The 17,947-nt window shown below is 33.9% G+C and overlaps 1 protein-coding gene across 2 annotated transcripts; it reads left to right on the top strand.

Annotated features, from left to right (window-relative positions):
- Positions 1-8,177: 8,177 nt before the first annotated feature.
- On the top strand, positions 8,178-15,856 carry LOC101264457 (zinc finger protein VAR3, chloroplastic). Of its 2 annotated transcripts, XR_011221209.1 has the most exons (6): positions 8,198-8,727; positions 9,295-9,412; positions 10,798-11,081; positions 11,968-12,066; positions 12,168-13,966; positions 15,171-15,856. XR_011221209.1 is itself a non-coding variant. In XM_004229058.5 (5 exons), the coding sequence occupies exons 1-5, from the start codon at positions 8,321-8,323 to the stop codon at positions 13,882-13,884; spliced, it is 2,625 nt and encodes an 874-aa protein (XP_004229106.1). In that variant the 5' UTR covers positions 8,178-8,320; the 3' UTR covers positions 13,885-14,078. The 2 variants fall into 2 exon arrangements, 1 of the variants encoding a protein (XP_004229106.1); XM_004229058.5 differs by lacking the exon at positions 15,171-15,856 and having other exon boundaries at positions 8,178-8,727; positions 12,168-14,078.
- Positions 15,857-17,947: the final 2,091 nt, after the last annotated feature.

Genomic DNA, 17,947 nt, shown 5'->3' with positions numbered 1-17,947 from the left:
TTTCAGCAAATAATGGGCAAGGCCAAATAAGATTGGTTTATAATGACTTCTTATATGATTTCAATAAAGGAAATTAGAAACACAATGACAACTAATAACCTCATAACTTCCCTAACAAGAAAGTAATGAAACAAATGGCATAGCTAATAGAAACTGGCGTATGAACTGTTAATGAATACATTGAGTAACGAATGACTCATTGTAAGGTAGTGAAATCTTTCCTCAGTCCTTGGATTACTTACTAGATTTATTGTGGGTATGGGACTACAATGAATCATTGCACTTGTTAGTAAAACATAGGACTAAAGTAATTATTAAGCTACACAACAACAAGAAGAAAAAAATGAAAATAAAACTGAAGTATAGGAATGGGAGCTCTCGGGTTGGGGGTTATTAAATTTTTGAATTCTCGCCCGAGTGATTCTAAAATTATGTTGATGATTCTAATGTCTTGTAATCACATAGAAAATGAGTTGTGTACTTTGAATGCATTAAAATACATCATATTCATACCATAATTTGCAAATAACGAATTACGAAGTCTAGTGAAGTCACTTTCCAGAAATGGCATGTTGTTTAGGAAGAACTTTCCTTGATCATGCATAGCCTTATGTGTATGTGTGCATACACCCGTACTTAGTACAAGTGGGTACTAACCCAATATAATTTACTATTTTAATAGGTGCAGGTCAAAGAGCAGATTGAAGATTCATTGCAGCGGTTTGGACATCCGCGTTCTTCAGACCATTTGGTAGGTCCGCTTGATTTCGAGGATGCTATAGTTTTTGGTCTAGCGTTAGTTTTAGACATATCTAGTGGATGTTGTACCTACCGTTTCTTTCATAGTTTTATTCGAAGCTTTGTAATAAGGTCGTTTTGGCAATGTACTATGATATGTTATTCCTTCATTTGAACTGATTCCGTATTTATTAGATGGTTGTTTCTTTACTTTGAGCTTAGTATATGATGTAACTATGTAATAACTATATGAAGTCTATGTACACTTCATACTTTTTAAAAAGTTTTAGATTTTTCGCTAAAATTAACCATATGAATGTGATGAATGCAAGAAGAAGCTTGTCTGCGACCTCTGAGAGGTCAACGACGCCGGTTGCGACCTGGATTCCAGAATTCAGGTCGTGACAATTAATATATGTATGCATCTCTATTCACTTGTTTGTTATTGTAATTTTAGTATACTATTAATATACGAAGTTCATACCATATGAATTCATCATTTTAAAATATCAAGTGGGTTTCAATGTACCATTATTGGAAGGAATGTGTATGAAATATAATCAATACTGACATGAACATTACTACACTTGTATTCACTATTTCATTATAGCAATGAGATTCCAAACTGCACCCTTTTGGATGAAATATGTATCAAATATGATTAATATATGTATGAATTTCTCTTCACTTTTTTATTGTTTTAATTCCAGTATACTATCAATATACAAAGTTTATACCATGTGAATTTATCATTTTAAAATATCAAATGACTTTCAACCTACCTTCATTGAATGGAATATGTATGAAATCTGATCAATAATTACATGAACTTACTGCACATTTCGATTTGTTTATTTTTTTCATGATTATTGTTTTAAACTTAAGTATGAGTTTCATTAACTGTGTGTATTGAATGAATTACTAAATATGAATGTTATTTGACTGTGTGTATTGAATGAATTACTAAATATGAATGTTATTTGAAATTGGTTTTATTGTTGGTATAAATATGTTTGATATACAATGAAGTTAGTATTGGAATGAAACTTTAATAAAATTGATATAAAGTGCGTTTCAATGTTATTTGTAGTTGGACAATATTCAAAAATCAAATTAATCAAATACTAATAATACCAAATGCACTCCATAAACAAAACATGTGTTTAATAGAAAAAACAAATTTGATACTGTCTTTTTGTTGTGTCCAACTTGACGACATCTACTGTAAGTAACTTTTGACCTTTTAAATTTTACATCATCAAATCCTTTTCAGCGTTCAAGTTATGGTTTTCCTATTGATCTCGTTAAGCCGGTTGACATCAATTTAAGCTCTGAAATATAACTTGGTGTATTGCATGTACTCTTGCAGGGGATAGGTTCAACAGAGATGACACACACATCTTTGAAATTCTTCATGCTATAAAAAACATAACAGAAATCTGATTCACGTAGTTTTCTAGTATCTAAGATCTGTAATTACATGACCACATGGTATCTCATTATGTTGAAATATCATGTAACTACACATCTTTGTGTTTAAGTTTACTATGTACTTCGTTGGCCCTTCAACAACAACGTCCATATCAACCGTTGATGATATCACCTTACACACAACATCAATGCTCATTAAAAAATTGTTCCAAAAAATAAAATATTAAAAATTAGAAACTAAAATACATTTAATTATTATTGAGTAGATGAAAAAACATGTCCTCATACTTCTTGACAAAGCAATACTTTTCTGGAGCTTAAGATCATATTTTTTTATCAACTCAAACCTTGTTTTTGCAGCTTTCTCGTTGTGCTTATGAATCCATCTTTGAACTATTACGCCCATAAATTCAAGAAGTGAAATCAGTGGCAATCTCCTTGTTATCATGTTAACATTTTTCAATGACTCGGTATGATTTAAGTCATGGTTCATGTTCTCTTACATTTTGAATAAGCCCTTGACCATTTGCTATAATCGATATTATAGAAATAAGCTTTTATTCTCAAAATTTTCTGGTCTATTCTGCTCATAGTCGCCTCACACTATTGCTTTGTATAAGCCTTTGCCATTGTAAATGATAACTTCTTCAAATGATCAGTATTCCTATGGAAGTTCTTGAATACATTACAACATAAGTGTCATATGCAAGCAAAATGTTTGATTTGAGATATACTCTCGCAGTTCCTTTCGATATACTCTCGTTTCAATATGACATAAAACACATGTTTTTCTTACTCTATATGATTTCCTTAACTATTCAAAGAACTATGTCCATGAAGCATCATTCTCAGAATATACTATCGTGTAAACCAGTGAAAGAATATGACATGATGCAGTATTTTAAAAAAAATATCATAAAAATTTGATATATACTTTATATCATATGTTATTATAGGGTATAAGTTAAAAATATATGTGATCAAAAAATATCTCCTGGATCATGATGCTTGCAGTCAACATTGTAACACCATATGGACCATTTAAAGTCGCCCCATCGACAACTACAACAGGCCTACAATACTCTCATCCTCTAATACATGTTTTTAATGCAAAAAAAAAATGCATATAAGAATTTATCACATTCTCTCCTTTCTAATTTCAAAATAGATCCATGATATGTTTGCTCCAATATGTATAGATAACGTGAAAGTTTTTTACATTGTTTCAATTAATTATATAATTAGAATCTGTACATTATAAAATAACAAATATATCAATTGCATACAATAGGATATCTAATTGAATATAGAAAGGGTATTAATTGAATACAAAAATGATACACACTGAAATACCAATTAAACTCAAATTACACATAGAATAGATATAAAATGGATATAGAAAGGATACCAAATAGATAATGGGAATTCATTCTGTAAAAAAAATGCACGTTAAATTTTTTCGTTTGTATTCACAACATTTCATTCATGAAATTAAATACATAGTTTAGATCGTAAATTATCTGATAATTTGGCATATGAATCGGTCAGATCTTTATGCACCAATTTTATCGCTTTTTCTTTAGCTCTCCATGCATGCATGTATGTCAGCGCAACATCATGCACTTTTAACATGTCTTCCGCTACATCTTTTGGAGTGTATATGATCGAAGGAGCAATAAACTTATCCATTATTAAAACAACTACAACGTCAGTTATTCCCTGACGTCTTGTATACACTCTATCTCTAACGGAACATGTGTGTTCAGCACTGTACTTTCTGATTTTGAATAACTTTGATTTATTCAAACATGATGATCTCAATCCAGGAACAATTATCAGCATGCCACTTACGGTAGTTACTGTTTCACAAATAAGAAAAGATACATTAAAAACTTATATACCAAATTCACTAAAAAATAAATACAATTAAAACAATCAAATAAATCTTTACCAAGATGAATTAGAACGAGATACACGAAAATTAAATTTTTTGACAACTCCAAGATGTTGCATCACCTCCATAAGTATTTCTATATTCTTGTAATTTGATTCTCAACTACAAATAAGTTAGAATAGTCACTTATTGCATCATTTTCTTCATCAGTATTTTTATCGACATCTCCGTTTAAATTCACTCCTATCAAGCGGATGGAGTTATGCACAATGAATATTTCGTAAAGAAATCTAAACTAGTTTTTTTTTATCTTAAAAAACTCTCACATCAACATCATTGTGAATACTAACATGTGGACACCTATCACTAACTATATATTTTATCTCAATTTCGTTAATATTAATATCTATCTTAAGCTGCGATGTTATCGCAATTACTAGACCACTATAAGACTAAACACATCATATATGATCTCCTCCATGTGAAAATCGACATATTTTTCTGTTTCATTACAATAAAATAACAATTAGTATAACATAATACAAATCAATTACAATAAAAAATTTCACATTTCATATTCACTTAATACACATTTCATACAATAAAATTTCAAAGACAATACAACTTTTATCGTTAAATATCATCTAAACAGCGCTTTTCAAAACAGAATTCATACAAAGAAAATAATATTTCATAATAATATTTTATTATACACATTTCATACAATAATATTCCAAAAAAATAATACAACTTTCATCATCAAATATCATCCTAAAAGTGCTCTTCAAAACAAAATTCATACAAAGAAAATAATATTCCACATTCACACCCAATTAATATGTATTTCATACAATAATCATCACGTTTATCAAATTTATACGATTTTCATTTCAAATAATGTATCTCTGTCACAAAAACATATCAACAAATGGCAAAACCTAAATAATATTCAAAAAAAAATCTCAAATAGCATAACAACTTAAAACATTTTTCGTACATTTCGTCAAAATTCTAAATATCTTTTGTTACACATTATTAAACACAATGTAATGTCAATTTTATTAGATTTTACTATCAAATTAACTGAACATCATACATTTAATTTGTATTTTCTAGAAAAAAATATTACTCAATTTTTTAATTTTATTAAAACAAAAAACATATATACTGAATTATTCATATACAACACCACTTTCTTACTATATCATGTTTTTGATAGTATACAAACTTACCAGAATGTGTTATGAAATAAAACTAACAAAAATTGTTTTATGAACAAAAATTCTCAAAAACGTGAAAATTTCGACCATTCATTAAACAATAATAAATATCAACCTGAAGGATCCCACCTTCCACTATGTTTAATTAATATTGATATATTGTTATCCATCACAACAAAATCAAGATTTTACAAAAAAAAAAAAGATAAAAAAAACTTCAATTACGCTAGATCGAGATTAATTTTTGTACAAATTTGAAAAGAGATAAATGTGATTAAAAAGAGAGTACAAAATCAGAATTTATTTTTTAGCTGATTTTAGCGATTTAAAGAAACTAAATAATCTAATTATTTTGAATTTGTTAGTTCGTGATAATTATTGATTATCTATTATCAATTAAAATTAAATTAACCCCCATATATTTTTATTTTTATTTTTTATTATTTCTAAAATGTTTTTTTAGTAATATTACTATGTGTGTGTTTATATATATATATATATATACATATACACACACACACATACTAGATAAGTCTAGTCCGTGCTTGCATAGGGGACCAATAGTATAAATATCCAAAATTCTTTTTGGGTGCTTGATTACAGTTAGCAAGATATGAGATATTACTCGAGAATATGAGTTTGATTTAGCAACAAACATTTATATTTTATTTTAATTGTTCATTCTAATAATATGATTGTATATATTTTAAGTCAGATAAATTATGAATATTATCCTACTGATTTCACGAAAAACATCCAAAGGACAAAAAATCATATCAACTATTCTTCTTCCTCATAATTAGTGGTACTTCCAATAGTATTCAATGATCTTGGGAATAAAATTATTTAATGTTTTCTTAATTTAGTAAGGTGGATAACTAATTTTAGTTTTGGATGAATTTTTCCTCTTGAGAATTAGTGGTACTTCTAATAGACCTCTTCATAAAACTTCTCTATGGCCGACATAGACCATGTGAGCTAACATGGAATCCAGTATCATCCTCTCACATCAAAAGGAGGGTGTCCTACATAATTTGATCTTTAGATTTAATAAACCGACATAATTGATTTAGTTTTCTTTTAATGAAAATCAAACGAAACCGACCTATGTACACCCTAACGGTGGGCATAAAGGATAAGTGTAAAGAAGCTGAAAATGACACAAATACCCTCTAATTCAATCTTTATTCCATGAAGTACTCGCGTTAATGGAGACACATGCTTATTCACTCTTCTATATAGACTAGAAAACATAGCCCGTGCCTACATGGGCCTAATGTGAAAAATGCTTTTGCGTACTAATTGAGTAAATGTTTAGAAGTCACAACATAACATTAGTAATTAGAAGTTGATTTACAGGTGTATAACATAAGTTACAAGCATAATACTAAGATTAAAAAGCAATCTTATTATATTTTTATATTTTGAAGGTATTTGTTAAGGATCTAAGTTTTATGGATAGCAATGCATTGTATTGAAGGTTAGCTGAGGCACACCACTTTCGATTTTAAATATAAGATTTTAGACCTGTTACATAAGTAGAAAAGGTGAAAATAATATTTATAAAAATATAAGATTGCAAAAAGAATTAAACCACATTAGTTGAAATGGTACCTAAATATGTTGTTAAAGAACCGTATTTCTATTTCGTTTCATTTAAGAAATTATTGATCATTGGCGATGGAATATGACAACTAAATGAAGCTAATTTATCCTTCTTTATAACTTTTTCAGTCATTTCACATTGACATATTCATTCTTAATATCCTCCTATTTAAAGACATAAATAATATTACAAATTTATTTTTTAATTCAAGATTTTACCCTATATATAATTTAATTAATTCAAATATTTAAAATTCTAGAAAATGTCCATAATTCTAGAAAGTGTATATCTAATGAATATTTTACAAGTCATTAAAATATAGATAAAATGGAGATATCATATGAAGAACAAAACAAAATAATTTGAACATCAGTAAATTATACTTACTTAGGCATAAATAGCTTGTGATGATGTCAATTGAAGAACCGTTTTCGTATTTCGCCTGCAAGACAGTGATTTTTCGACAAATAACAAAATGTTTGCTTGCTTCTTTTGTCCAAGCACGATTACATCTAAATAGTAAATACACATAAGAAAATCAATGAGAAAAATAGAAAATAATAGGGCCATGAAAGAAGAGACATAAGCAAACAAAGGGAATGATGAACCGAAAAAATAATGGTATATAAGAAAAAAATTCTGTACAAATAGCTCAAATTTCCATCATGATCAAAAGAAAAATTCTTGTTGTTCTAGGATTTCAATAATCTTAAAAGATTAATCAAAATTAGTATTCTTTTCGTCCATTAATAAAAGATTAATCGAAATTAGTGTTGTTCTCAGTTTGTAAATTTTAAATTTTAATAGCCATTTCAGAATCAAAATTTCTCCTAACCCAAAACAGAATCTTATAGATCTTGTAATTCAATGTAGCATAGTGAGATAACAAAATTAAATTGGGTTCCTTCATTGAAAATTATCTAAGATTAATTAAAAAAGGAGGAGGTAATTACCACTCACTTACTTTTTCAACACAAGGAAAAAAAAAACATTTTAAAGAAGGAAGAAAAAAAAACAATGCATAGGTAAAAAGCTTTAAAATGCCCCGTGTTCATCTTCACATTGAAGACACGTACATGAGAATAGGCAGCACTCTTATCAATTGAGTTTAACTAACTACAACGCCTTTATTTTGAAATTAATTGACGTAGAAGCAGACATGTTGAAAAAATGAAAACTGTCTCTTCTTAATAAACCAAAAAAATATAAATATAAATATAAATAAATATATAATATATATTAGCAGTATATAATAAATAAAATAAAAAAAATATAATAAAAACATGGTTAAAATGGTTGGCCAAAAAGAGGACCAACCCCAACCTCATTTTTATCATCGAATGGTCTGTATTGGCTCAAACTATAGTAGATCCCCCAGGCGAGAAGCCATCTCCCGTCTCTGTAGAGCGAGGGTTTAGCAAAACCCCAAACATGGCTTCGAGGTTCATCTCCCTCCTCGGAACTCCATTTCCCACATTCCTCAATCACCTACGATGCCCCTCTTTCCTCCATCTTCGTCGTTTGGCATGCGGTTCTCGTCGCTTCACAGCCTACAGTCACCCCCACATATCTCCTCTTTCACCCTCTCAACAACAATTCCACGCCCAACCCATCAATAATAACACCCCACTCGACTCTTCTTCTTCTTCTTCTTCTTTTACCTCTCACCCTTGGCCTGAATGGCGTAGCTTAATTACTCTTCTTACTGGCAATGACCAGCTACCTCCTGCAGTGGAGGACTCTGACTCCTTCGTCACATACGAGGAGTTGTCCCAAGACTTCCTTCGTGCTGCTACCCTCTGCTTAGATTTTGCACGGGAGCGCCCAAATTTCATAGGGTTTGATTTAATATCTTAAATTTTATGTCTCTCTCTTTGGGAAGTCCCAACAATGTTACTTTTCTTAAGAACTGAAATAGTATATGACATAATTAATAGAGGTTATAGGACTAACTTGGTTTGCAGCATGAACAAGTGTATTGGTTACTTATTGGTTGTTAAGTAATGATTCAGAAAGAATCAACTGGAGTTAGGACAGAGAGAGTGAGAAACGGAAGTAAATAATCAAAGGATATATGTAGATATGACATTTTCCTTTGACTAAAGTTGTGTAGGAGGGTATTATTTGGAAGTATTTTGTGCATCTCTATGCGAGTATGTATGCTGAAGATCAATATCTTGTATATCACTTATTCATCTAAATTTACTAATTATCAAATCTTGAAATTTGTAGATGTTTGATTTCTGAAATGTCTATGCCAAGAAAATTTAGCACTTCTCTGAAATATAAGTTCTGTCCTAAGCACTTCGTTTTTTGACAAAACACTGAAATGTAGGTTTCAGATATTTGTAAGATAAAATAAACATTACTTTCATCTTTGTGTGCATCTGTTTCATGTAATGCAGGTTGCTTTCAAGGAGGGATATTGAGGCTGTTGTATCAAATGGGACACCATTTTTGTTCAAAGGTGCTCTGGAAACGGCAAGAAGAATGAGGGCATTCTTGGGTATTGACGGGAGCACTGTAAGCACAATCTATTCTTATTTTACAGTATAATATAGTATTCTGTTGTCGTTACAATGGTTCCTTCATCAAATTATTTAATTTGAAGGATTTGTACATATTAGAAGAAGGATTACTATAAGACTTACTTAGTCCAATCAATTTGGAAATAAGCTTAAGGGTTCAGTTACATTTGTGGACATTATATCTATTTAAAATAATTTTACGTTTTGATTACAAACTAAGCAAAGTTGGATCGATTCAGGGTTGAGCTTCCTTTTGATGACCTCAACTAAGCTCAAAGCTAAACTACTTAACTTGATGAGACATTTTTGATACTTGAGCTTATTAAGATATAGTAAGGTAATTCTATTTGTGAGTGTTGGTAGAACTTAAGTTGATGCCCAATTTTTACTTTGGTTGAGGCTAGGGAATGCTTCATTTGGTGCCTTACAATCCTGTTTACTGCAATCATAATAGCATCCATGATCTGCGTGCCCTTAAAAAATGCCATCTGATGTGCATGTACCAGTTTCAATAAATACCATCTAATGTGCATCTACCAGTTTTGAGAAGACCTTTTTCAGCCTTTGAGTCAACAATTTTGAGTTGATCTTGTATGTGCTACCTATTAAGCTAATATGCTACCTATTGGCCCCCAATTCTTTTGGGATCAAGGTTATGAAGGTGGCATTGAACTCCTTTCAAAAAATTGTCTGATTACAAAAGTTTTGAACTGCTGCCACTACTTCTTTGCTAACTATCTCCCAGCAACTGGTGAAAAATTCCATGGTGAATCCATCCGGTCCAGGTGCCTATGAATCCCCTGCAAGAATGATTGCAGAAAATCCTCTGTTTTCACTATAAACTCTAATCCTCTGTTTACACTATAAACTCTAATGCTCTGTGATATCTAAAAAAAAGTTGTAATCTGTCGAAGGGTTTGTGTGATATTTCATTGCCGATTGGTTTCCTTCTTTAAGATGGAAGTGAACGCCTAGGTATGACTTCCAAGTTGTCTTTGTTTTTAAAATTGAAGAGCTTTAGGTACTACTTAGACTTAAAAATAGGTGTCTTATGATGTAACTGCTTTGTTTATTGACTTTGTTTTTTTTCCTTTGAATTAATCCTCTAGGAAGTAATACATCTGGCCAAAGTAATCTCTAAGCTATCCTATGTCTTGTAATTTGCTTCTTACACCTCTTGACTATTCCTTGACCCCTTGGAGAAAACTGAAGGAAATACTATACTGAGCTTGCATCAACAATTTTTCTCTTTACATTTTTTTGTTGAGTTACTGAAATAGCTTTACTTTCAAGTACACATCTGATATAGGGTTGCTGAACATTGTTTTTTCCTCTTACTTTTAGTTTGTTTTTGAAATTTTATCTTGATTGAAATATCAGGTGCTGGATCATGGCAACGCTAACACGGTTGATCTCATGAAATACATATTATGTTACGCGAGTAAACCCTCTGTTTCTTCAGAAAAAAACTCCCTCTATAGCAGGGACCTTATAGAATCATCTTGCCGGAGTCTTTTGCGTGAGTTGGTTGAAGTGAGCTGCGGAGCTCCAGCAGTCAACCTGCCTCCTGCAGAGCAATATGATTTTTCAGGTAGATATGGACAAACACCAAGGCCTATTAGACAAAATATTGTAATGAAGAGAGGCGACTGGATATGTCAAAAGTATGTACAATTGTCTTGTTCTGGCCTTTCTTGTTTCTAAAATTTTATTGGTTTTTAGTCTGTTACTATTTTCAGCTTTGTGGCCCCATATTCTTTTTAGGAAACAAGGGCAATTCCACTGTTAGTGACCCTTTATTTTCTTTGGTGAATTCCATTAGGACATGAGAAACATTTAACTCTCCTATTAACATTCATACGTTAAAGATATATCTTGAGGAGATGAGAGAAATCCCTGTTTTTTTGATAAGCAAGAAATCCGTCTGTGACCCGCCCTTTGGACCAAGCCCCCAAGGCCTAGCTCGAGTGGCAAAAGGTGGAAGGTTTGTGGTCGCAGGTTCAAGCCCCATACCATGCAAAACGAAGCCCGATATTTTAGTGGAGAAGGGTTAGAAGGGCGGGTCTATTTTCCACTGTTTCAAAAGACATGTTACAGAATGTGGGACTTTTTACCCAGCCAATGTGGGACTTCTACCCATTCTAACTCTCCCTTCACGCCCAGGCCCAATTGGAGCATGGGTTGAGAGCCCAAATGGGGATGGACCTGGCTCTGATACAATGTAAAGATATGACACAAGATATGATACCTGAGCGTAACTCAATCCCAAAAGCTAGCTCATGAGGAGAGGATTGCCAAAGTCCATATAATGAGACCACTAGTCCATTCCCCAACTAACGTGGGACTTGTTACCCACTCTATCACACTTTTGTTGTCTTTCAAGCTATTTCTTTCATATACTTCTAGCTCTAGCTCTACCAAATAAGGGAATGTGCTGAACCCAAAGTAAAGTTATTTCTGTCCTCCTTCCCTTATTCTAAAGCTTGTTAATTTGTTGGTTCTTGTACTTTGATGATCTTTAACGGTCTAAGTCTGCATGATATTGAACAGGTGCAATTTCATGAACTTTGCAAGAAACAACAAATGCCTTGAATGTGAGGAACCTAGACCAAGGAGACAGCTGACAGGCGGGGAGTGGGAATGCCCTCAGTAAGCACTAATAAGTCTCTTGTTTATGTATTTCAGTCATTAGCTCTATTCAAATCATTATCATGTAGGACATGTTTTTTATTATAATGTTGATATCGCAGATGTTATTTCTTCAACTATGGGAGAAATGTTGTCTGTCTGAGATGCGACTTCGGACGACCAGCTGGGGCTTCACCTAGAACTACCCACTCCAGTGCGGAGGATGGGTATAATGGGAACTCTGCGTATTCAAATGGAATGGATCTTAAGTTGGCTGAGAATGAGGAGAAGGCACAGCGGTGGTTTTCTAAGATTTCTCAGATGAAGAATGCCTCTGATATGGATAGTGCAGCAGCTGACGAAGACTTCCCTGAAATAATGCCACCGAGGAAAGGAGAAAATAAGTTTGTTGTTAGCACAAGGAAAACACCCTTGGAAAGGAGGTTGGCCAACACTCAGTACGAAAGAAACTTTGGTTACAATGGTATCCCAGAAGGCAACACTTTGACTGGTGGTGCACATAGTGTCCTTGCCACGTCAATGAAGCAGAATATGGATCAAAATTCTGGAACAAGTCATAAGGGCGTTGCTGCAGACAAAAATAGCGAGTCGGTCATTCAACATAGTGGAAGAGGTTCTAACTATGTTCCTTTTGTGCCATTACCAAAAGACATGTTTCAGAAAAATAATCCAACTTCAGTGATGGATGAGAAAGTAAAGGAAGAAGTTGGTGTCTCTCACACTCCTGAGGTCAGTCACCAAACATGTTCAGCAAGTCTTGGCAATGACTTTGGGAAGTCCATGGAGAAGTTCCAGTCAAATGATCTACTCAGTGAGGAGAAAGAGAGAGAACAAGCTGAGAAGTCAGAAAGTTGGTTCAAGAAAATCGCGGAGCTGCATGATGTCAAAGACTTATCGAGTTCCATCTCCGATGATGACTTCCCAGAGATTATGCCAATGCGTAAAGGAGAAAATAGATATGTAGTTAGCAAGAAGAAAGACCGGTCTTTGACTTCTCCAATGTACAAAAGACAAGTGGCCATGGAGCAAGCAAACAACAGTAGCTTTGTCCCATTTGTTCCCTTCCCTCCAGGCTACTTTGCGAAAAGGGACACACAACAGGAAGATATCACAGGTTCATCCTCTCTGTCTAGGGTTGGAACTTCATCTACATTCAGCAACTCAGATCACAAGGGATCACCCATGAATCCTCTTTCCAAAACCTATAGTGAGAAGGAAGATGCAGAGAAGACACATCATGAGTCGGATGATGCTGGGTTTTTGTTCAGAGATACTATTACTGCACAGACTCCTGTTGATCAATTCACGAATTCAAGGTTTGCAAGTCCAAGTTTCTCTGGGGATCAGGGGGTCCCTTGTGTTGGAAATTCAGTTGAAACCTCTCTTGCTTTAGATGCTTGCAGAACTAATAGTAAAGACAGAAGAAACTCCGTGAACGAGGATGTATCCTTAGCCGAGACTTTGGGAGTAGGTTCAACCAAGCTGCCTAGAAACCAGAACGTCAGAAATGGATGGACAGGAAAGAGTTTGGAGGGGTCTGCTGTGAAGGAAACAGATCTGTTAGACATGTCTGAAGAAGCCAAAGCTGAGAGGTGGTTCCAGCGTGTTGCTCAGATAAAAGACATATCTGAATTGAGTCAGATCCCAGATGAAGACTTCCCATCTATTATGCCAATGCGCAAGGGAGTTAACAGATTTGTGGTGAGTAAGCGGAAAACTCCTCTTGAGAGAAGGTTGACATCTACTCAGTACCGGAGAAATCTTCCCGTTGTGACTTCTGATCCTATGAAAAGAGAAAGGGACAACAATGATAAATGAACCTACACAGATACAGTGCCCAAGGTTTTGCAAACCAGATTTTTTATAGAGCATTGATGCTAAGGGCTCTATTGGTAGTTGGGTAAGAAACAAGTTATTTATGTATTAATTTTTGTATAACTTATACCATGACTGTTAGATAGATAGGAAATAAGTTATTTATATATAAAGCTAATACAATGTTTGATAGATAATTTAGAAATCTGCATAACTAATACATGTATAAGTTACAAGGCATGTATTATTTTATGTAAGATCAAAGGTGAAATAACTAATACTATAAATAATTAATCCCTGCATAAAGAAAATTTAAATTTATATATATATATATATATATATATATATATATATATATATATATAATATTATGTTAAATAATATTAAACGAAGATATTTTTTTCCTATTTAATGGTTGTGACTTCTTCGAATGGTTGCAATTTTTCTAAAAAGAATTGTGACTTTTTCAATGAGTAGTAACAATTTTGAAGGGTTGTGACTTTTTTGATAAGCTAGTAATACATATTCATACTATAATCTGTTGGTTATAAATAGAAGGGCCTCTTCATAAATGACAAATATACCATTAAACTATCAAAATGCTATGCAGATATCGTGTGTTGTACTTTTGGGACATTGATGCCCCTGCAGTTCAAAAACTAGAGCATATATACCCTTTATATTAACGAACATACGTCATTATCTTCCCCCAATTTGACATTTATTAAAAATATCATACCAACATATAAGATTCGCCACGTGTACCTATTTAATCTTCCTTTAGAGTGAATTGCATATGTGTTCTAGTTTTTGGACGATAAGGGCACTAATGTAGCAAAAGTATGACGAAGCATATCTGCATATTATGTACGGTAGTTTGAGGGTATATTTTCCCTTTTCCTCTATTTTAAAACTGATGTTTTAAAGTTCTTTTTGTTCTTTTTCCTCTTAATACCTAATTTTGTATATCTTCTATGGATTTGGGGATGATTTCGGACAAAGTAATGTCTTGGTTGAATTTTCAGAGGTCATGAGCTTGATTTAGACTTTTCTGGAGTTATGTTCCTTTGTTCAGACTTTTACAGATGTCGGGTCAAGGAAACCTCATCTATATTTCGATGGTTTCGTTGAGCCTGGAATGTTAAGAACAATCATATTGCATACATGGTTTGTGTGTACAGAGTTCATATACCGTGGTTTCACGGTATTATTAATACTTTTTCCTTAAGTTTAGTGTGTCCAAAAGTCTTTTTGTGCTAATTTTTATATAAGTTTCTCCTTATTTGCAGGAAATCTGTCCAAAGATGAATGCGAAGGTTTTTTGAGTGAAGAAATGGAGAAGAGACCACCTACGGAGCTTGTGACGGTCCGTCATGCTCGTGACGGTCTGTAGGTGGCAGCGTAGTGCAGCTGCTGAAGGAAGATGGGGAAGTCTGACCAAGTGTGGGGTTACGGAAAGCGTGACGGACCGTCGTGTCTATGACGGTCCGTCCTGCAGATTCGTCATGAAGTTAAGAGAAATAGTCCCAGTACCCATATTCCAAGAGTTCAAGTGTTTTGGAACGGAGACCCTCGACGGACCGTTGTGCCTGTGACGATCCGTCATACCTGCCGTCGAGGGTAATGAAGAGAGCAGCAGAAGAAATTGCATCAAGTATGGGACGACGGAGTCCATGACGGTCCGTCGTGACCACGGCGATCCGTCGTGATGTCCATCGATCCAGTCGCGTTTTGACAGATTTTCAGCAAATAGAGTCTTTGTTTAATTAGGTTTTTATTTTCTATAAATAGTTCGAAAAACCTCGTTTTTGAGGTTAGACTTTGATTATTAGGTTAGACGCTGGATTATTTGGTTAGGCCCTTCATTATTGTTAGATTCTTGATTATATTGAGATTCTTTGAATTGATTGTTGGTGATTTTTGTTGATTAATCAAGCGAACATTCAAATTTTACTCTTTATCATTAAAGTAAGTACATGAATTCTTATACCATATATTTGAATATTGTGATTATGACTATGGGTATCTAAACTCCATAATTAGGGTTGTGGGAACCATAGACAAATAATGAGGTAAAACCTAACTAAAATAATAATTCTAGAATAGTGTCTTGCATGTATTGATAATTCTTTCGCATAGAAGTCTTTTTTAACGGATGACTAACGTTAGAACTCTCCTTAATGCTACTTGCCGGACCAAGGAGGTAGATAATAGGAAAAGAATTATCAACATAGATTTAGTGTATACTATCTAATAGGCTAGTATTGATTGGTACGAGGTAATAACTTAGTCAAATATCGAATACGATGCTTAATATGAGGTAAATATAAGGGTTAGGATAGCAACACGTAGCCGGACCAAGGTGCGGAGTGAAATTTTCTAGATGCCGGACCAAGAATTTAGAAATACATAACTTATCACTTTGCATGCAAGATAGTAGGAAAGAATTGTTATAGTTAGACTTATCAAGTTATGAACCTGTGGGGAACACGTTAACCCTAATTACTTTGATTAATTGATTAAACTCCAACATTCGAAGATGTTAGTTGTCTCCTTTTATTTCGCTAGTTAGTTTAATTTATTTAGGAATAGAAACCCCCCTTTTTATCATTTTTGCTTTCCAAGGAAGTAATTGACTGAACAATAGTAATAATAGATTGAATTTAAGTCTAAACTATTTTCCTCGTGGGAACGATCCCAACCTCACTAGTTGGGTTATTTACTTGACGCGACCGCTTTACTTCTTATTTGAGAAGTAAGTTTGAGCGTATCAAATTTTGGCGCCGCTGCCGGGGAAAGTAGCTTTTAGATTAACTTAAACGTATTACTACAATTTAGTTGATATTTTCTTGATTTTACTTTGTTTTATTGTTTTTGATTCGTGTAGAACCACCCTCCTTGTATGCCAAATACCCGGAGTGGAAGAGAACCCTTGTTTCCTTACAATCACTAATTAGAGCGTACACTACGCAACATGAATCGAAACTTGGGAATTAATGATGATGATACAAACCAGAACATCGCAGCTCCGGTTGATGTTCATGGTTAGTTGTTACCCGATGCCCCGGGTGAACACCAACAGAGGGGACAAAATCCCGCTCCACGGCCCCAAGCATACTACATAGGCTATGACAACATAGCAGACTCCGATGGGCCGCTTGTCTTGCCTCCTCTACCACCAGGTCACACCTTCGTGGTAACTAGTAGCTTGATGCAAATGCTCACTGCCAGAGGTTTGTTTTCAGGGCTACCTTCTGAGGATCCACATGCCTATATATCTAAGGTAAGGGCAGTGTGTAAAAGCTGTGTAGGGAGGCTTGACTTGGACTTGGATGTGATAGGGCTCAGAGTGTTTCCTCTCTCACTGACGGGAGAGGTCGCTATATGGTTCACTGAGCTCCCGTATAACTCAATTTTCACTTGGAACCAACTAAGGGATGTTTTCTTAGCACGCTACTATCCGGTCTCTAAGAAACTAAACCACAAAGACAGAGTGAACAACTTTGTGGCACTACCAGGAGAGTCAGTTAGTAGTTTTTGGGATAGATTCACCTCGTTCTTGAGAAGTGTCCCAAATCACCGTATAGATGATGAGTCACTGAAGAAATACTTCTATCGGGGATAGGATGATAATAATAAAGCGGTGTTGGACACTATAGCAGGTGGATCTTATGGGGAGTGTCCTTATGCTGAAATAGCTGAAAAATTAGAGAAAATCTCCCGAAATAATAAAACTTGGAGTACTAGGAAGTCAGATACTGGGAGAAATACTTTTTTAGTGCAGTCCACTCACAACCCAGCCACAGATGAGATTCGTGAACAAATGGCTCAGATGTAAACTGAGCTTGGGTTGGTACTAAAACATATCACTAGGGATGCAGAAAAGATAAATACAGTTAATTACTTGCCTAAACCACTACCTCCTAATGATGAATGCTATTATGCAGAGGACTCCTATGCAATAAATGAGCAGATACGAGGGGTTTTTGACCGAGCGCCCAAGGCTCAAATCAGGATAATTGGCGCCAAAGTCAAGGAAACCAAGGTCGGATCTATGGTAACTATA

The sequence above is a fragment of the Solanum lycopersicum genome, chromosome 1 (assembly GCF_036512215.1).
Source record: "Solanum lycopersicum chromosome 1, SLM_r2.1".
NCBI lineage: Eukaryota > Viridiplantae > Streptophyta > Magnoliopsida > Solanales > Solanaceae > Solanum > Solanum lycopersicum.
This window is presented reverse-complemented; position numbering and strand designations above follow the sequence as displayed.

Bases quoted from the DNA above. Each gene is read 5' to 3' on its own strand.
- LOC101264457 (XM_004229058.5), top strand. From the start codon at position 8,321: ATGGCTTCGAGGTTCATCTCCCTCCTCGGAACTCCATTTCCCACATTC. The intron at 8,728-9,294 runs GTTTGATTTAAT...CATGTAATGCAG, and splicing joins GAGCGCCCAAATTTCATAGG to GTTGCTTTCAAGGAGGGATA. The intron at 11,082-11,967 runs GTATGTACAATT...GATATTGAACAG, and splicing joins GGCGACTGGATATGTCAAAA to GTGCAATTTCATGAACTTTG.